This window comes from Schistocerca gregaria, chromosome 5 (genome assembly GCF_023897955.1).
Source record: "Schistocerca gregaria isolate iqSchGreg1 chromosome 5, iqSchGreg1.2, whole genome shotgun sequence".
Taxonomy (NCBI): domain Eukaryota; kingdom Metazoa; phylum Arthropoda; class Insecta; order Orthoptera; family Acrididae; genus Schistocerca; species Schistocerca gregaria.
The window spans coordinates 471,197,367-471,219,860 of record NC_064924.1 but is presented as its reverse complement, the minus strand read 5'-3'; the positions used below and the strand labels follow the sequence as shown (position 1 = coordinate 471,219,860).

General features: G+C 39.6%; 1 protein-coding gene across 1 annotated transcript in view; it reads right to left on the bottom strand.

The window, feature by feature from the left end:
* LOC126272096 (fatty acid synthase-like) overlaps positions 1-22,494 on the bottom strand; it is a 332,645-nt gene that overhangs the window by 240,974 nt on the left and 69,177 nt on the right. The window contains exon 8 of the mRNA XM_049974674.1: positions 5,804-5,992. Within this exon, the coding sequence (XP_049830631.1) occupies positions 5,804-5,992 (189 nt within the window). The remainder of the gene's footprint in view (positions 1-5,803; positions 5,993-22,494) is intronic.

The window sequence follows — 22,494 nt, the reverse complement described above, 5'->3', positions numbered from 1 at the left end:
TAATGGTTGGTTCCTACTACTTAACTCAATGAAACAACAATTTCAGTCAGAACATAATACAGCATCATGTAAAAACAGAAGGAAATGCTTGTTTGATCATTTAAATACTAATTTTCCATTCTAAAGAGCCATAATGCTACCTTCCTCATGAATAAAGAGAGCCCTTGTTCACACAGTTAGTTAGAAGTACCTTATATTGTATTCATGACCACATTGCCATATAACATATCATAGATTCAGGGCATACAATTGAACAAAAGTTACATAAACTTTTGATAAAATGTATTTGTATGGCTACATGCTCTTCATTTAAAGGTTTGTAACTGGCTGATAATGCAAGAAGAATTTGACAGAGCTCTGAAAGAAACATGCCAAAGCAATTCCATTAGAGTATATCATATTCTCTATTAATTATTGAGGTCCTTGGGAGAACCACCTACAAGAAACTACTCTATCTTGGAAGCAATACGTATCAGAGAAATGAAATAGTAATCCTATTCCAAAAAATGGAAGGTGCTGATAGACAGGAAAATTAGTAAACTATTAGTTTAATAAGACATGGCTGTAAAATATTGACGCCAGTTTTATACAGAAGAGTGGAAAAACTGACAGTAGCTGATCTCAGGAAAAGTCGGTTTGGGTTCTGGAGAAATGTACAAACATATGAGACCATTCTGACCCTACAGCTTATCTTAGAAAGTAGAATGAAAAAACACAAATCTATGTTTCTACCATTTGAAAATTTAGAGGGAGTTTTTGGCAATGTTGATTGGAATACACTCTTCGAAAAAAACTTTTACAAAAACAAAACTGCAGTTTGAGGGACAAATAGTATGAAAGGGAAGCAGTGGCTGAGAAGAGAATTAGTTAGACAGAAGATGTAACCTCTCTCTGAGAAATTTGGAAAGGGAATTAAATTTCAAGAAATAGAATTAAAACTATATTTTGCAGATGACATTGTAATTATGTCAGATATGCCAAAGTGCTTGGAAGCAAAATTGGTATTTAAAACAGGTTATAAGATGTAAAAAGTAATGGGCAATGGGATGAAGTAGCATTAAACTGTGTGATGTAGATAAAATAAGATTAGCAAATGAGACTAAAAGTAGTCAATGAGTTTTGCTATTTGGGCAGAAAATAACTAATCATGAACAAATTAAGACGATATTCAGTTCAGTGAAGCAATAGCTAAAAAAACATGTTCCTGAAGAAGAAAAACTTTTCATGTAAAATATAAATTTAGGTGTTAGGAAGAATTTTCTGAAGGTATTTGTATGGAGTGCAGCCTTGTACAGAAGTGAAAAGTCGATGATAAGCAGCTCAGACAAGATCAGAAGAGAACATTTTGAAATGTAGTACTACATAAGAATGTTAAAAATTAGTTGGCTAAATCAAATAACTAATGAGGAGGTAATGAACTGAATTGGGGAAAATAAATGTACGGCACAACTTGACTAGAAGGAGGGAACAGTTGACAGGATACATCCTCAGTTATTAAGGAAACATCAGTTTCATAATGGAAAGATGTACTGGGAGTAAAAAATTGTCAAGAGTGATCAAGGCTTAAATACCATAAGCAGATTCAAAAGCATGTAGGTTGCAGTAGCTATACAAGGATGAAGAGACTTGAACAGGTCAGACTAGCATGGAAAGCTGCAGCAAACCAGTTTTTGAACTGAAGCCCACAACAACAACAACTACTACAACTACTGACTACTTATTTCTATTCAAAAACCCCTCTGTGACACTGAAGCACCTGTTAAGGAAATAATAACATGAATCAGTATTCCACAATACTGTTGAGGTGTTTCAGACATTTGCTTTCAATGGCTGAATTGTCATTAAGTTTTATAATTGCATGTTTCACACCAACAGCTGATTGGTGACAATGAATTTCATCAGCAAATAAATATGCTAAGAGACTATGTTCAGTATTTCCAACTTCTTATATTGATGATCACATGATTTGCTGATATAAAACCTCATATCTAATTCTAATTACTTTTTTGTGTACTGGTACTCTACACTTTTCACTTAAGTGACGAGTTACCTCAAAATATTATTCGACATAAATCACACGAATGAAAACACTGTAAATACAATTAAATACTAATTTCATTGACCCTAACATTGAAAATGGATCTGATATTCCATAAACTACAATGTAGGCATGTGTTCATTTAAAGGGAGTAGGAACGGACCTTTTTTTTTTTTGTTTTTTTTTTTTTTTTTTCCCCACATTGGGAAACATTCCACGTGGGAAAAATATATCTAAAAACAAAGAAGCTGTAGCTTACCAAACGAAAGCATTGGTATGTTGGTAGAGACAATAAAAACAATAAAAAACACACACACAAATTTCAAGCTTTCGCAACCCAAGGTTGCTTCATCAGGAAAGACGGAAGGAGAGGGAAAGATGAAAGGATGTGGGTTTTAGGGAGAGGGTAAGGATTCATTCCAATCCCGGGAGTGGAAAGACTTACCTTAGGGGGAAAACAGGATGGGTATACACTCGCACACACACACACACACACACACACACACACACACACACACACACACACACACACACACATATCCATCTGCACATATACAGACACAAGCAGACATTTCTAAGAATTCTGTTGCTTCAGTGACCAGTGTGGATACTGGAAAAGTAATATATTTCCAGATTTTAACCAAACATTGTTATGAGTGTAAATCAGGGAATGAAGAAGGGTATATCTGTGACAGAAATTATGAAGGAACAAGTGGTGATGTGGAGGCTTCTGCAGCTACTGAAATTTTTAGTCAATCTGTGAATGAAAGGGGAGTGTGTTACATTAAGTTCTTAGGTGATGGTGACTCAAAATCATATAACAGTGTAGTAGCTGCTCAGCCCTATGGTGAGAAGATTATCTTAAAACTGGAATGTGTTGGTCATGTCCAGAAGAGGATGGCCACCAAGTTGAGAAATAGAAAGTTTGAGAGACAAGAAACTTTATATTGGTAAAACCATAAGAGGCAGACTGACTGACAAAATGATTGATGACCTACAGTAATATTATGGGATGGCCATTAGAAATAATACTGAGGATTTGTTAAAAATGAAGCAGGCAGTATGAGCTACCTTCTTCCACAGACTGACAACTGATGAAACACCAGTACACCACCTTTGCCAAGACCTGATTCATGGTGCAGTTACCGCAATGCCCAGTACTCAAACAATTAATACAGCCATAAACATTCCATTACAGCAGTAGTCATGGATATCATAAAACCTTCTTACAGAGACTTGGCAAATCCTGAGTTACTGAAGAAGCGTGTGCATGGTCAGACTCAAAATCCTAATGAGTCGATCAGTAATCTTATATGGACTCACTTACCAAAAAATGTTTTTGTTGGAATGAAGACATTAAAATGGGGGTCAGTGACGCTGTAATTGCTTTTAATGATGGCAACACTAGTAGGGTGAAAGTGCTACAGCATATGGGAACTAATCCTGGAGCAAACTGCATCAGAGAACTTGAACAGATTGACAAGGTTTGCATTGATAAAGCACAGTATGCACCACAGTTGGCCACTATAGAGTACAGAAAGAAGAAAAGAAGAGAAAAACTTGGAAAAAGATCAAGGGTATGATATACAGTATGGTGCAGGGTGCTTCTGAGTGACGAAAAATAAAACGTTAAGCGTATATTAAGTGAGTTACCGTCTTTTGAAACTTTAGAAGCCATTCCTGAAAATTTACTTTTTCTGCTGCTTTTTCCCCTAAATATCAGAAACCACTTTGAATAGAGTATTCAGATTTTCAGGGAGTAATACCATACATATCTTACGTCTATTTAACTAAAAGAACGTAATGTTATGCATAATTAAAATTATTTAGGATAACGTACAAAAAAATTACACAAAATTTTAACCACATAATTAAAAAATTGTATTTCCAAAAGCAGTGGCTCAAATGCAATTATTGTAGTTCAGTAGACTCAGAACATACAGTTTAATGTTCTGTAAAAGTTTCATGCCAATGGCTACAGTGGTTCCTGAAATACAGGGAAGCCAATTCACTAAACTTAACATTGTCGAGATAGGGCGTTCCAACTTCCCTTAACTTCCACTTCTTCAATGACAGGATTATCTGTGACATTACCAATACTCCAACCTACTTCAGGGGAGAAATATAGATAACTGATACGAAATCAAAAATGATTAATGACATCTCTACACCATTTACAGCGAAATCTCCATAAATTAAAACTACTATCCAAGCTCCTTCAGCAAAGAAACTTATATGACTAATACTAAATTATAAATGGTGAACAGCATTTCTGGACCAATTTTTCTGTGAGATTCCTTCACATAATTTACATCAAAATCTGCACAGGTTGTACTCTGATTTGCTGTCGTTATTAAAGTTTGTAAGGCATTTTATTTTGTCTAAAGAATGTTGGGGGTATTGTGTCAACAACAAACTGTTCAAAACTATGAGCAGTCACTTAACAGGAGAACAATTATGAAGAATAAAACAGCTCCGACTGTAACTGATTTGTTTTACCATCCACATTCCCTTTGGAAGACCCAAGTGCAAAACCTGCCCCATTCACCAACACAGCACATCCTACTCTGGTCCTGTTACAACTTATACTATTCCAACAGAGGCAGGGCAAACTGTGAGAGCAACCATGTCATATAGATGCTCTGCTGCAATTTCTGCACAGCATTTTAAGTGGTCATGGCCACCAACCTGGTGTCCAACAGCATGAATGGCTACTGCCAAACATTGGCCAAGATCAGATTTGACAACCTATCTGCGGAACACACTTCTAAGCACAACATGCTTGATTTCAGTGGCTGCTTCACAGTCCATGCAACTAGATCCCATGGGAGTTATCTTTGCAACACATCCTTCATTCCTGTAATCCTCCTGTCCTCAATCTCACACTAACCCACTCACCTGCAACCTCTGTCTATCAAGCTGCCCGAACTCTATCCTATCAGCTCCTCCAAATCCATGCTTCCACTCAACTGTCTTTGTACACCACATGAACTCACCTGTTCTGTTGCTCCTGCACCTGCACCCTCTCCCTCCTGCATTCCTAACCCATCATCTGCTGCCTCACTTAGAGTCCCAGATCCCACTCCTTAATCCCCCCCCCCCCTTTCCCCTCCCACTTTCCATCTCTACACACTCAGTCCGGCACAGCCCTCCAACCCAGTCCACCTGCCAAACTGCAGTCCTGGTACTGGTTTTTCAGCCACCATAACACAGCTGCACAGGTTGCAAGAGCAGATTTGACAACTTATCTGCGGAACACACTTCTAAGCACATCATGCTTGATATCTAGCTCATTAAAAGATTCATAGAAAAGCCAGCAAAGTTTTCATTCTGTTTTGTATGCATGGCAGTGACACAATGCTTCTACTATTCAGTGAGTGGTCCCCTTTACTCTCTAATTATTTAAATTCTCCCAGAACTTTCCCTACTACGTTTTGTTTCAATATTTTATAGGGCCATTTTCAATACAAAATAATCCTATTGAGGGTAGAAACTGGTTGTGGGAAGTTAAAAAATACACTTACGACTGAAGATGTTTTGTTCTTCATTATTATTTTAAAGCTGTAGACAGGCCTTCCAGTGTGGAGAGATTGATCTAAAGAAATGTGCATTGTCACATATTGGGTGAACTATTAAGATGCTTTATTTTACATGAACAGGACAACACAACTTTGGCATAGAAGTATATCTATCTGCTGTTAATATCTATCTGTCTATTTACAGCTATGTTATATGAGTATGATGGAATGAATTCATTTTTATTACTTTTGATAGTATTTTATTCAGTCCTTCTTCTGTTCTGCTTGACATAGTCACAAGTCGTGGTAAATCATCTTCAATTGTGGGATTTTTGTGATCATAAGATTTCAGAACTGCATGGCCATAATTTCCATCAATCCCCCTACTGGTGACAGCTGCCAGTCCACCTTCCCATGGTGTATTCTCTGTCACCACCTGTAAAGTGATAATACTATGAAAAAATTTCAAATAAATTCTTGTTGTACTCTGTTAAATAGATTAAACAACATTATGAAAAATACATTATAATACTGATAATAGATAATATTCTTCTCGGGTATGCAGCCGGATCATAACGTCTTCATGACACAACATTTCCGCGGTCCAACTGGCCGCCATCTTCAGGTGAGAGTGCTGGTGCACGGTCTCGCCGTAGTCTCTTCATAGTCACATTATAATACTGTATATAAACTTCTAAAGATGATGAATAACACTTTGTTCCAAGGCTTAAGGAGGATAAACAAGTGTGAAATTATGAATTCTGTTGCCTGTACCAAGCCACAACTCATTTAAGACAATATAATGCTACCTCTATCATATAACTACTAAAAATTCTGTGTGTGTGTTTGTGTGTTTTGTTCATGTGCCTGTCTGCCGGCACTTTCCCGCTTGGTAAGTCTTGGAATCTTTGTTTTTAAAATATACCTTTATAATGGAATAATGAATAACATAAATACAGACACATGCATATGTAGACTGATGTCTGGGCAAAAAGGGAGGGCCCTTAGGAGTGAATGATGGCAATACTCTGTTGCCAGTATGAAGCTATAACTCATTTAAAATACAAACACATGCATAAAACAGAGATTCTTCAGACAGCTGCAGACAAAAATAGCTGCAAGTTGGAAGAGTGGAAGAGGAGGGGTGGGAAAATAGAACAGAGGAAGACTGTTGACCAAACAATACTAAATCACATCATGCAGTCTATATATAATGATATACAGCTCCAAGACCTCAAGGTATGAGCTTCTCAGAGTTACAAGAGAAACTGAGACAAATTGTGAACACACTTTACTTCAGCTGTCATATTAATCACCTGAAGCCAAACCACAGCAAGTCCCAGGTCTGTACTGTCAACCTCAGTAAAAAGCGTAGTATTACTCAATGTGATGTAGCAAGTTGTAACATTCCAGCTTTGCTCACAGCAAAGAAATATTTAACACAGAATCATCTTGTGAAAAAACCACAACATTTTTCCTGACAACCAAGTTCGTTAAAAGAAAAACATTATGAGGGAAATCTATGCTACTTAAAAAAGACAAGTTGTTGTCTAACAATGTTACCAAAAATCTCAAAAAGTAGTGACCCATTTACTTTGTAGTTTTACACAATATTTGAATATTCAGATGAATATAGGCTACATGTTTTTGAAATTGCAATACCAAAAAATAATTAATGTAGAGCAATGGAATTCTGAGAATACATTTCTTAGGTAACATGTTTAAGTGATTAAAAATGCAAGTTCACAGGTTACTGTAAGTGCAAGATACGTTACTGCAAATGTGAAATGCTGGAACATTAATAACTGATGTAACTGCCAGAATGTTGAATGCAAACATGTAAAGTGTGTATATTGTGTTGTACAGGTGTCATATGTCAGTTTGTGAGATGAAGTTCCTTGCCTGGTGCACTTGGTCAGTCAATACAGGATGGTTAATGCTGCTTGTGAATGACACCGGAGTTGTCTAGTGATGTCTAGTATGCCATCGAACAGAAAAGAATCTGATGATCAAGCAGCCAAGGCAACATGTTGACATCCTGTGGAGCATGTTGGGTCACAACAGCAATATGCTGTTAGAAAGCATGCCTGGAATGCTGTTCATGAATGGCAACAGAGGTCAAATCACCAGACTGACTTACAAATTTGCAGTCACATTGTTTGGGATACCCATGAGAGTGTTCCGGCTGTCATATGAAATTGCACCCCAGACCTAACATCAGCTGAAGGCCCTGTGTGTCTAGCACACAGATGGGTTGTTTGCAGGCCCTCAGATGGCTTCTTCCTAACCAACACACACCCATCTTTGGCACAGAGGAAAACCCAGCTTTCATCAGAAAACAGAACAGGTCTCCATCCTGCCCTCCAATGAGCTCTTACTTGAGACCACTGAAGTCACAAACTGCAGTGGTTTGGAGTCACTGGAATGAATCACACAGGGCACCTGGCTCAGAGCTGTCCTGGAAGTAAGCAATTTGTAACAGTTAGTTGTGTCACGGTAATGCCAACTGTTGCTCAGATTGCTGCTGCAGATGCAGCACAATGCACTGGTGCCATATACCAAACATGGTTGTCTTCTCTCTTGGTACTGCCACATGGCTGTCTGGAGCTCGGTCTTCTTCTACACATACATCTACATACAGGGTGATTATAATTAAAAATTTTCAAAAGTAGAAATAACACCACTGGTCAGAATGACGTCAAGTTGCAATGGAATATTATCAGAGAGGGGGGAAAAGGTATGGCAGAAGAAAAAAAATAGTGTGAAAATTGATCAACAGATGGTGCTGTATGTGGCACTATACATAAATGAAAACATGTGTCATGCACACGACCCATTGAAGTTGGTATAAACATGCTGGGTACATGGCTTTTCCTCCTTTTGTGTCTGAAACATTTGCCATGATTGTCTCAATGCAGGATCACACTCTGCTTGTATAGCTGTATTACAAGAATGATGACTGTGCACACAGTACTCTGCAGAAGTTCCAGACACTGAAGGGTTTGAAAAAAGGCATTGGTCTGATGACTGCCGTGGCTCTGGAGAAAATGATCAGGAAATTCAAAAAGGCCTCTTCTTTTGGTGTGCAATCTGATAGAGGGAGGAAACAAATTGATTCGACATCAGTGGAAGCAGTGGCCAAGCAGTCCAGGAGGAGACGGGTGGTGGTGTGTAAACGTGTAGTGCACAGAGAATTGCCCGAACATTGGACACACTCGTGAGCACGGGATGTAAAATCATATGAAATTTCCTTCTTTGCCATCCATTCAAAATTACCCATGTGCACAAGTTGCTTCCTGTTGACCTGCCAGGCAGAGTGACCTTTGCTTTGTGATTTCTTGCTTGCATTGAAGTAGACAATGATTGGCCGTGGAAGATTTTGTGGATGGACGAAGCCCACTTCCATCTGACAGAATGTGTCAATACACAGAATTGTCAAATACGGGCAGTGGAAACTCCACACACAAATTAACCAGTACCACTTCATCTTGAAAAGGTCACTGTGTGGTGCAGGTTTATGGCATCATTTATCATAGGGCCCTATGTTTTTGAATAGACAGGTGCTTCCAGACCTGTAACCTGTACCGTCACTGGTAAGCGCTATGAATGTTTTTTGCACAACCTCATCATTCCAGCTCTCCAACAGTGTGTGGATGGGATCATTTTTATGCAAGATGGCACACCTCCACACATTGAAAATCCAGTTAAGCAGCTGCTGAAGCGCCATTTTGGAAATTCTAGAAGAATTATCAGCTGACGTTTTCCAAATTCTAGCCATCCTGATCACCTGATCTCAATTCGTGAGACTTCTGGCTGTGGGGCTGTCTGAAAGATGTTGTGTTCAGTGTTCTGATAGCAAACTTAGCTGCATTTAAGACACACATCGCACAACACATTCTAAATGTGACCTCATAAGCGCTTCGATCAGTTGTGGAACATGCTGTTTCTTGATTCAACTTATTGTAGAAAATGGTGGACAGCAATTGCACATGTTTTGTGCCAGTCATACAGAAATTAATAATCTGATTTGATTCTGAGTGATGCTTTTTATGCGGTTTTTGGAGTCAGGACAATTAAAAACTAATGTGATTGATGTTTTTTATGTGGTTTTTGGCCTCAGTACAATTAAAAACCTATATGACTGATGCTTTTTATGCGGTTTTTGACCTCACAACAATTAAAAACTGATGTCGGTGGTGCTTTTTATGTTGTTTTTCGCCTCAGGACAATTAAAAACCAATTTTTCCCATCCAATGTGATATGAGCTGGCTGGGTGGATAGGCTTATGTAACTAAACGTATCACACCTGTACACCCACCCACTCTGAATAGTACAGTTTGTTTAATGTCAGACATGCTGCTTAGGCATTGTTGTATGATTCATTTGACATTTGTAGTTGACCACTATTAAATTATAACGCTTACAGTGCTATATATTGTTTCATTTTGTAACTGTTTATTTCTCTTCTGCCATATGTTTTCCCCCTCCTCTGGTAATATTCTGCTGCAATCTGACGTCATTCTGACCAGTGGTGATCTTTCTACAGCAATTTAAAGTTTAACTTTCTTTACAATCACCTTATAAATACTCAACAAGAAATTTTATGGTGCACGGCAGAGGGTATACTGTACCACTACTTGCCCCCCCCCCCCCCTCCCCGTCTCATTCCACTCGCAAACAGTGCAAAGGAAAAATGACAGTATGTACACCTCCATATGAGCCCTAATAGCTGGATCCCCAATGTCTGTGATCTTGAGATGATTTTCAAGGTGATTTGGAGGTTAAAGTGATTTTTCTAAAATGGGAACTCTAATATTTGAATCAAGATTTCAACATGTTCTTAACTGTTTCACTCCAGATTTTTAAATTATATGTGTGACATAAAAAGTGAAACATTATTAATGTACAGCTGAAAAAGTTCATGATAGATTTACTTTACATTTCCACATGATATTCTAATAAACATTTAGTTGGACACAGGCAACATGTTTCTTAATACGTATAATACATAAATACATATGTAACACGTGAAGGAAAAAGAAAACATTGTTAGAAAAAATTTCAAAAATTCTGAAGCTACGTACTTCAGATTTTTAAATGATACTTAAACGAACATTTTTATGCACATGGTTTATGTATTTTAAATATATATATATTATGTAAATGTATACATAATACATAAAGGGAATATGTTGGTACCAAGGTACCAAACAACTCAACAAGTTCTTGACACATATTCTTCAAATTTTTAAATGATACTCTAATGAAAGTCCATGAACCATGGACCTAGCCGTTGGTGGGGAGGCTTGCGTGTCTCAATGATACAGATAGCAGTACTGTAGGTGCAACCACAACGGAGGGGTATCTCTTGAGAGACCAGACAAACTTGTGGTTCCTGAAGAGGAGCAGCAGCCTTTTCAGTAGTTGCAGGGGCAACAGTCTCAATGATTGACTGACCTGGCCTTGTAAAACTAACCAAAACGGTCTTGCTGTGCTGGTACTGAAAATGTGTGAAAGCAAGGGGAAACTACAGCCATAATTTTTCCCGAGGTCATGCAGCTTTCCTGTATGATTAAATGTTGAGGGCGTCCTCTTGGGTAAAATATTCTGGAGGTAAAATAGTCCCCCATTCGGATCCCTGGGTGGGGACTATTCAAGAGGACGTCGTTATCAGGAAAAAGAAAACTGGCGTTCTATGGATCGAAGTGTGGAATGTCAGATCCCTTAATCGGGCAGGTAGGTTAGAAAATTTAAAAAGGGAAATGGATAGGTTACTGTTAGATGTAGTGGGAATTAGTGAAATTCGGTGGCAGGAGGAACAAGACTTTTGGTCAGGTGAATACAGGGTTATAAATACAAAATCAAATAGGGATAATGCAGCAGTAGGTTTAATAATGAATAAAAAAATAGGAGTGCGGGTAAGCTACTAAAAACAGTATAGTGAACACATTATTGTGGCCAAGATAGACATGAAGCCCATGCCTACCACAGTAGTACAAGTTTATATGTCAACTAGCTCTACAGATGACTGAAGAAATTGATGAAATATATGGTGAGATAATTTAATAGTCATGGGTGACTGGAATTCGACAGTAGGAAAAGGAAGAGAAGGAAACGTAGTAGGTGAATATGGATTGGGGCTAACAAATGCACGAGGAAGCCGCCTGGTAGAATTTTGCACAGAGCATAACTTAATCAGAGCTAACACTTGGTTCAAGAATCATGAAAGATGGTTGTATACATGGAAGAACCATGGAGATACTAAAAGGTTTCAGATAGATTATATAATGGTAAGACAGAGATTTAGGAACCAGGTTTTAAATTGTAAGACATTTCCAGGGGCAATTGTGGACTCTGACCACAATCTATTGGTTATGAAATATAGATTAAAACTGAAGAAACTGCAAAAAGGTGGGAACTTAAGGAGATGGGACCTGGATAAACTGAAAGGACCAGAGGTTGTACAGAGTTTCAGGGAGAGCATAAGGGAACAATTGACAGAAATGAGGGAAAGAAATACAGTAGAAGAAGAATGGGTAGCTTTGAGGAATGAAATAGTGAAGGCAGCAGAGGATCAAGTAGGTAAAACGATGAGGGCTAGTAGAAATCCTTGGGTAACAGAAGAGATACTGAATTTAATTAATGAAAGGAGAAAATACAAAATGCAGTAAGTGAAGCAGGTGAAAAGGAATACAAACACTCTAAAAATGAGATCGACAGGATGTGCAAATTGGCTAAGCAGGGATGGCTAGAGGACAAATGTAAGAATGTAGAGGCTTATCTCACTAGGGGTAAGATAGATACTGCGTACAGGAAAATTAAAGAGACCTTTGGAGAAAAGAGAACCACTTGTATGAATATTAAGAGCTCACATGGAAACCCAGTTCTAAGCAAAGAAGGGAAAGCAGCAAGGTGGAAGGTGTATATAGGGGGTCTATACAGGGGCAATGTTCTTGAGGACAATATCATGGAAATGGAAGAGAATGTAGATGAAGATGAAATGGGAGATATGATACTGCGTGAAGAGTTGACAGAGCACTGAAAGACCTAAGTCGAACAAGGCCCTGGGAGTAGACAGCATTCTGTTAGATCTACTGACAGTCTTGCGAGAGCCAGTCCTGGCAAAACTCTACCATCTGGTGAGCAAGATGTATGAAACAGACAAAATTTCCTCAGACTTCAAGAAGAATATAATACAAGAACCTTCAACATCGGAGCACGTCAGCAATCGTGGGTTAATATATTAAAAAACTAGAAACCCACCTCGATTGCAAAAAAAGCACCTAGTGTTAACCTAGGTTTTGGCGTAGATAACTACACCTTCTTCAGAACAATAAAACCCACAAGTGCCTAAGAGGACCTTTGTCAATGATTAAAAGAACACCATAGCTATACATTTATAAACGAAAAACAGGAAAACACAAACAGTACATATGTACAAAGTCTAAACCACTGCTTAACTTAATGGTGTACGCTCCACCTCACACCGGCCTATGTCGGATGGGCCATGACCCGCCATAAACTGTGGCTACAAATGGTCGCTCACTTACACGCCTGACCTGCTGCCTATGCACATGTGCAAGACAAGGGAAGTTACTTGAATGTGCACGCACATGCGAAAACGTGAAAGTTTATACATGGGTTGTGGCTAAATAGCCCTTATATTTGCAACTGTGGATCAACGTATATGAAAAAATAGAATGGATAGAATAAGTGATGAGCTAAGTAGGAAGTGATACCTAAAAAAAAAAAAAAAATGCACACGGTTGCTTATGCTAGGAAAGAAACATATATGAAGCTACCTATGACAAAAGGAGGAACTCTGAAAAACTATTCCTAAAGCCAATAGTTAGCCTGGGGGGAGGGGGAGGGGGCTGAAGGGACGTAATCTAAAGACGTCATGGTAATAAAGATATAGCGATAAAACGTGAGGTGTTCAATGGGCTAAAATCACCTTCATCGTAAAACGAAATGAGGGAAAAAGAAAAAAAGATGAACAGCTTGACCAACTGCGCTCGCCAATCAGCGCACGCAAGTGAAAAATCCCCAGATCATCAGATTTACAAGTATGAAGAACAAATTAAAGGTGTGAAACCTTCAAAAAATTTTCTCTTTCTTAGTAGGAGTTGCAGATGCTTAAAGATCTTAACCTTGGCATGAAGAAACTTAATATTAATTATTTTTGCACAAGGTGTTCTGCATAAGTAGAGCCCTTAGTACCATCACCGCATCTAGTAGGAATATGCCCTTTCTACCTGAAACCTTTTTTAATAAAAGAATATAATAATTCCAATCCCAAAGAAAGCAGGTGTTGACAGATGTGAAAATTACTGAACTATCAGTTTAATAAAAGTAGAGAGGATATAAAATGTAGCCTGGCATTGGCAAGGAAACCGTTTCTGAAGAAGAGAAATTTGTTAACATCAGGTATAGATTTAAGTGTCAGTAAGTCGTTTCTGAAAGTATTTGTATGGAGTGTAGCCATGAATGAAAGTGAAACATGGACGATAAATACTTTGGACAAGAAGAGAATAGAAGCTTTCGAAATGTGGTGCTACAGAAGAATGCTGAAGATAAGGTGGATAGATCACGTAACTAATGAGGAGGTATTGAACAGGATCAGGGGGAGAAGAGAAGTTTGTGGAACAACTTGACTAGAAGAAGGGATCAGTTGGTACGACATGTTCTGAGGCAACAAAGGATCACCAATTTAGTACCGGAGGGCAGCGTGGAGGGTAAAAATCGTAGAGGGAGACCAAGAGATGAATACACTAAGCAGATTCAGAAGGATGTAGGCTGCAGTAGGTACTGGGAGATGAAGAAGCTTGCACAGGATAGAGTAACATGGAGAGCTGCATCAAACCAGTCTCAGGACTGAAGAACACAACAACAACAACAACTCTAATGAACATTTGGATGGATACAGCCTGTATATTTTTGTATATAATTTGTATATATATATGTAATATATAAACCGGGAACATTGTTACCAATAATCTCAAAAATATTTTGACCAATTTAATTCAAATTTTGACATGATTCACTATTAAACATTCAGAGAGACATTGCGTATATATATTTTTGAATTGTTTCTTACTTGTATACACAGTGATATACTGCATTTTTTTCCTCATTGGTTTTACAGAAAATATGAAATGTGTATGGCTTATCAGCTTATGATTAGAATACTACAATCGAATTTGAGTTGTTCACAACTTTGTAATCCTACTGATTCACATATTGAAACTATATGAAATTCTCTTACTGAAGCTACTATTGTCACAGATCCAGCAGCTGAATGCATCTCTTGTGCCTCATATACCAATGACTACAGACAATTTACCAATTCATTTGAAACTTCTTCAATTCCCATTCAATGTTTCATTCACAATAACAATAAATAAGGCTCCAGGTGAGACAAGGGTGAGGAGGTGATGGGCAGGGAAGGCATAGAAGGAGAAAGGAGGAAATGAACAGGTGGGGGGGGGGGGGGGGACAAGTCAAAACACAGAGAAATGAAGGAGAGAAGGAGTAAATGGACTAAGAGAAGGAGTGGAGGAGATGGGCAGAGAGAGGTGGAAGCAGTTTAGGATGTACACACAATTCCCAAACAAATTTAGTAATTGTGGGAAGCATTGATGATGGAGGAGAAGTACAAAGAGAGGGGGTAGACGAGATAGGCAGAGAGTAGTGGGAAGAGATTAAAATATATATCAAATTTGCATACAGATTTAGTAATTGTAAAACACTGGCATGTTCTCTGGTGAGCAAAGAATTCATGCTCCCAAGCACGCAAGGAAGGAAGAATTATCACGCGTGACAGTAAAAACTCAAATTGGCAAGAAGTACCATTGGTGAAGATAAAGGGTGTTTCAAAAATGATCAGTATATTTGAAACAGCAATACAAACTAAACGAGCAGTGATAGAAATACACAGTTTGTTGCAATATGCTTGGGACAACAGTACATTTTCAGGCAGACAAACTTTCGAAATTACAGTAGTTACAATTGTCAACAACAGATGGCGCTGCGGTCTGAGAAACTCTATAGTACGATATTTTCCACATACCCACCATGCATAGCAATAATATGGCGTAGTCTCTGAATGAAATTACCCGAAACCTTTGACAACGTGTCTGGCGGAATGGCTTCACATGCAGATGAGATGTACTGCTTCAGCTGTTCAATTGTTTCTGGATTCTGGCAGTACACCTGGTCTTTCAAGTGTCCCCACAGAAAGAGGTCACAGGGTTTCATGTCTGGCGATTCCGATCACAAAGATGTCATCAATGAATATGAACCAGGTGAGCGGTTTAGGATTCTGTGTGCTTAGGAAGGATTCCTCTAGATGGCCCATGAATTGGTTGGCAGAATGTGGTGCCATGCAGGTGTCCATAGCCATACCACAGATTTGTTTGTAGGTAATGCCTTCAAAGGAGAAGTAATTGTGGATTCAATAGTGGTAAGGCCATAGGTGTCAGGGATGTTTGTGTATATGCAGGTGCCATCAACAGTGACAAGCAGGGCACCGTGTGATAAAGGGACAGGAACAGTGGAGAGTTGGTGGAAGAAATGGTTGGTATATTTTACATAGGAGAGTAGGTTCTGGGTAATAGGTTGAAGATGTTGGTCTACAAGAGCAGAGATTATCTCAGAGGGGGCACAGTAACCAGCCACAAAGGGCATCCTGTGGTGTTGGGGTTTATAGACTTTAGAAAGTATGTAGAAGGGAGGGGTGCAGGTTGTGGCAGGGGTGAGCAGAAAGATGAACTCTGGGGAGAGTTTCTGGGATGGGCCCAAGGATTTGAGAAGAGACTGGAGATCCTGTTGGATTTCTGGAATGGGATCACTGTGGCAAATTTTGTAGGTGGATGTATCTGACAGTTGGAGGAATCCTTCCACCAGAAAATCCTAGTGGTGCAAAACAACAGCCTTTGTCTATAGGTAGGATTATAAGGTTGGGATCAGATTTTAGATGGTGGACTGAGGTTCTTTCTGCAGATGTAAGGTTAGTTTGCTTGTTGAAGGATTTGTGGAATGGTGGTGAAGCAAGGGTGGACATTAAGAAATTCTGGAAAGTTAACAGGGGATGATTGGGGGGGGGGGGGGGGGGGAGTGGATCATGGGGGAGTGAACTGAGTCAGGCAGGGTCAACATTTATCTCTGGTTGAGTCTGATTCTTAGGCATGGTGGTGAAAAAGTGTCTCCACTTTATGGACTGGGAGAAGGAGAGAAGGTCTTTAGTAAGTCCTGCATGATAGAATTTTGGAGTGAGGCACAAAGTGATGCCTTTGGAAAGGACTGATTTTTCTGTTGGGTTGCTTCTGGAGGAAAGGTTCATGACTGTGTTTCAGGTCTGTTTAGATTCTGTGTGGTGGTGGGAGGGAGTTTTGGAAGGTGGGGTAAATGTAGGCAGGTCTGCGAGACAGGGTTTTTCGGCTGTGAGGGGATGTGGGGGAGGTTTGGATGTTGTTGTAGTAATGGTGGACAATGGAACTCCCAAGCCAGAGTGAGATGTGAGAAGGGTGGAGAGCTTTTTGATGTGCTGTTGAGCATGTTGCTCTGGTTCCTGGACAGCAAGAGTTTTAATGTGTATTATAGATTCCAAGAATTTAGGATTGCATAGCAGTAAAATTTTGTGGATGGAGAGAAGATATTGCAAGGAGGTTTGGGCTTGGTTAATACAATTTTGCAGAACTATGTTGGTGAGGGCTAAGGACTGGTGGAATCTCAACAAATGGACGTCATTGTGGAAGGAGGTGTGGCAGCCACCAGAAATGGGTAATCTGACGGTAAGGTCTTTTGGGGGGGGGGGGGGGGGGGGGGTCCATGAGAAAAGCAGCAATGCAGGAAAAGTATGTGAGACTGGGTTCTGGTTAGGGATAAGGAAACGTTTCAGTACTGGCACAGATGGAAGGAGCAAGGATCCATGACATTGGAAAAAATGTGAAAAATTACGTAAATAAAGTAGAATTACGTCCGAAAAAGTTCACAAAAATACACCCAAATACGTGGGAAAAATCATGAGAAGGAAGAAACGGATGAGAAAGGGGGAAATAAGATGAAATCTGATGGAGTTAATCATAGCAAAAGTTGAAAACTCACTAAAATTCGCAAGACGTTACAATGAGATCAAAGAAACAATATAAATAATTTTAAAAAATATTTTATTGTGGCTAGCAGCTCTGTGGGTGCATAAGTGTGAAAAAGGGGGACGGCAGATGTGAATACATAAGGTGAAATGAGTGGGTGCAAACTGGGACAGAATGGACAAAATGTGGGAGGTGGGGAAGGGTTTATAGCATGAGATACAAGATCATCTGGCACCAGAAAGGAGCAGGAAATAACAGGCAAAAAAATGGGAGAGTAACACAGGGAGAGCGATCAATTTCAAGGTATAGGCTTAATAATATTGGTGGGAGTAATGTGTGACACTGCACCAACAATCAGCGTGGTCTTGTAGCAGTCTGTTGTGCGCAACCAACATGATTGATACAGTGTGGCTCGTAAGTACAGTATGCAATGCAGTTTGTAAGGCAACAAGAGAAACAAAGGAAAGAAGAGAAAGAAGGACAGGCATCGAGAATAGTAATGCATTAAAAAAAATCGACAAAGGAAAACAGCACTGTTTAGGATTGAAGAAAAGCCATCAGGCAAAAATCAAATGGAATATCCAGGACAGAATGTAACAATATTATGAAAAGGAAAGTTGCTACCCACTACATAACAGAGATGCTGAGTCACAGACAGGTACAACAAGAATGCACAATAAGCTTTCGGCCAACAAGGCCTTTGTCAAAAACAGACTACAGACACACACACAATCATGCAAACGTAACTCAGACCCACATGACTGCAGTTTCTGGCACCTGAAGCCACACTGTGAGCAGCAGCAGCAGCAGTGTGCTATGGGAGTGGCAACTTGGTGGGGATAAAAAGCAAGCTTGGGCAGGGAGGGGGGACAAACCAGGGTAAGGGTGGGGGACAGTCAAGTGCTCCTGGGGAGTATACAGGGATGACGTGGGGAAAAGGTAGGCCAGCTAGCTGCAGTCGGGAGATTACACAGAGGTCTCTGCTATGGAAACACTTTTTCACCACTGTCCCTACCACAATCAGACTCAATCAAAGACCAGTGTTGAACCCTGCCTGACTCAGTTCACTCCTCCATCCAACCATGATCCACCCCCAATGTCCCCAAATCACCCTCTGTTAACTTTCCAGAATTTCTTAACCTCAAACCTTGCTTCACCACTCTTCCCCAAATCCCTTAACATACAAACTAACCTTACATCTGCAGAAAGAACCGCTGTCCACCATCTAAAATATGATCCTCACCTTATAACCCTAACTGTGGACAAAGGCTCCACCGCTGTTGTTTTGAACCACAAGGATTACCTGACAGAAGCACTCAGCCAATGTCAGATACTGTCACATACAAACCTTGCCACAGGGACCCCATTCCAGGAATCCAGCAGGATCTCCAGTCTCTCCTCAAATCCTTGGGCCCATCCCAGAAACTCTCCCCAGAGACCATCTCTCTGCTCACCCCTACCACAATCTGCACTACTACCTTCTACAATCTTCCTAAAGGCCATAAACCCAAACACCCAGGATGCCCCACTGTGGCTGGTTACTGTGCCCCCATTGAGAGAATTTCTGCTCTCATAGACCATCACCTTCAGCCTGTTATCTGGAACCTACTCTCCTACATAAAAGATACCAACCATTTCCTCCATTGACTCTCCACAGCTCCTTTCCCTTTACTACGCAGTGTCCTGCTCATCACTGTTCATGTGACCTCCCTTTACACTAACATCTGTAATGCCCATAGCCTTACCTCTATTGGACACTACCTTCCCAACACCCAATGGATTCCAAACCAACAACTTCCTTCCTAGTCACCATGACCAACTATATCCTCATCCACAATTACTTCTCCTTTGAAGGCATTACCTACAAACAGATCCATGATATGGCTACAGGCACCCACCTGGCACCATCCCATGCCAACCTGTTCCTTCCTAAACACCCAGAATCCTAAACTGCTCACCTGGTTCAAATTCACTGATGACATCTTTGTGATCTGGATCAATGGTGAGGACACCCTATCCACATTCCTCCAGGATCTTAAAAGCTTCTCCTCCATTTGATTCAGCTGGTCCCACTCAACACAACAAGCCACCTTCCTAGATGTCGACTTCCATATCAAAGATGGCTACGTCAGTACATCTGTCCATATCAAACCTACTAACCACCAGAAATACCTCCACTTTGACAGCTGCCACCTGCTCCATACCAAGAAGTCCCTTCCATGCAGCCTAGCCACCTGTGGTCATTGCATCTGCAGTGACAAGCGGTCGTCTCAAAATATACCGAGGGTCTCACTGAGGCCTTCACAGACTGTAATTATCCTCCCAACTGTGTACAAAAACAAATCTCCCATGCCTTGTCTTTCCAGTCTTCCAACATCTCCCAAAGTCTCTCCATCTGGCCACAGGGGTGCATTTCCCTCATAACTCAGTACCACCCAGGACTGGAGCAACTGAATTACATTCTCTGCTAGGATTTTGACTACCTCTTGTCATGCCCTGAAATGCGAAATGTCCTGCCCACTATCTTTCCCACCCCTCCCACAGTCGTATTCTACTGACCACTGAACCTACACTATACTCATCCATACCTACACAATATACTCATCCATACCTTCACAACTCCTGCTCCCAACCCCTTATCTCATGTCTCATATTCCTGTAATAGACCTGAATGTAAGACCTATCCCATACATCCTCCCACCACCGCCTAGTCCAGCCCGGTTGCGAACATCACCTGTCCCATTAAAGGCATGGATACCTGTGAAACCAGTCATGTGATCTGCAAGCTAAGTGGCAAATAATGTGCTGCTTTCTATTTGGGCATGACAAGCAACAAGCTGTCTGTCCGCATGATAGTAATAGCTGCTGACTTCAATCATAGTTGAAAGCAATGACATGTCCAAATTCACTGACTTAAAAAGAACTTTGGCTTCAAAATAAACTTGCAACCCACTAGAGTAAATGCACAGTCAGCTACCTGTATTGATAATATCCAAACAAATCATGTATTTGAAGATGTTTATAAATTTTGCATAGATTTAGGAATCTCTGACCACTCTGCATTGTTCATTAAACTACCTAAAATTAAAAAAGAAATTTCATGTGACAAAAGCTGTATGAAAAGGAACTTCAATGAAAAAAGTTAAATTATATTTATAAATAAGTTGGGAGAAGTTTAATGGCCTTACAACAGCTGTATTTTGGGTAATAGTAACTTCAACAATTTCTTAAGTAGTTTCTTGAAATATTTAATGAAACTTTTGCATGTAGAACCAAATGCAACAAAACGACTAATAAACTAAAATGGATAACCCAGGGTATAAAAATTTCTGGTGCCAGGAAGAGGAAACTCCACAGTGAGCTGAAAAATTATAGAAACAGATGTTTTATTGAGTATGTTCCTCATTATAAAACTACATTTAAAGAAGTTGTGAAGGGAACCAAACAAATGGCAAACAAGAAGTTATTGTACAATATAAAAGCAAAACAAAAGCAGTGTAGTCTCTTGTCAAATCAGAGTTGGGTATTAGAGTTAGCAGTAATGAAATATCTAAGCTTAAAGTAGATGATACCTTTATTGTAAACCCAGCAAAAATATCAAAGTGTTTGACTGAATTCTTCATAAATGTGGCAAGGTCCAATGTTGATGTAGCGGAGTACCAGAGTAAAGTAAATCACTTTGGAATCCACCAAGAAGCTGAGTTTATTATGAATTTTAAAAATGTCACAATACAGGATGTGGAAAATGTTATATTAAAGTGATTAAAATAGTGCGTGGCATAATAGCACCTCCTCTTACTAAAATATTCAGCCAGTCTTTTGAACATGGATACTTTCCAGATGTTTTGAATTATGCCAAAGTCAGACCTCTGTTCAAGAAAGGGTCCAGGGAAGAAATGGAAAACTGTCAGCCTATTTCTATTTTTCCAATCCTGTCAAAAGTGTTACAGACAGTATCTGCAAACCAGATCAGGAACTTTATTGTAAAAAATGGTATTATTATAAACAAACAATTTGGATTTCAACCAGGAAAAACATTCTGGATGCAGTGATCAACTTTATCAAAAAGGTAGGCAAATAATTGGGTCAGAGGAATAAAGGTGCAGGTATCTTCTGTGATCTCACAAAAGCATTTGACTCCGTGAAACATGACTTGCTTGTTTACAAAGCTGACAATACTTGAGCTGGGTTTACAATAAAGCTATCATCTACTTTAAGCCTAGATATTTCATTACTGCTAACTCTAACGTCGATCAGTTGTAGAATTTTGGAACACATATTATGTTCGAGTATGGAGACTAGAAATCTACTCTGTAGAAATCAGCATAGGTTTTGAAAAAGACGGTCGTGTGAAACCCAGCTCATGCTATTCATCCAAGAGACTCAGACGGCCATAGACACGGGTTCACAAGTAGATGCCGTGTTTCTTGACTTCCGCAAGGCATTCGATACAGTTCCCCACAGTAGTTTAATGAACAGAGTAAGAGCATATGGACTATCAGACCAATTGTGTGATTGGATTAAAGAGTTCCTAGATAACAGAATGCAGCATGTTATTCTTAATGGAGAGAAGTCTTCCGAAGTAAGAGTGATTTCAGGTGTACCGCATGGGAGTGTCATAGGACCGTTGCTATTCACAATATACATAAATGACCTGGTGGATGACATCGGAAGTTCACTGAGGCTTTTTGCAGATGATGCTGTGGTGTATCAAGAGGTTGTAACAATGGAAAATTGTACTGAAGTGCACGAGGATCTGCAACAAATTGACACATGGTGCAGGGAATGGCAATTGAATCTCAATGTAGACAAGTGTAATCTGCTGCAAATATATAGAAAGATTGAT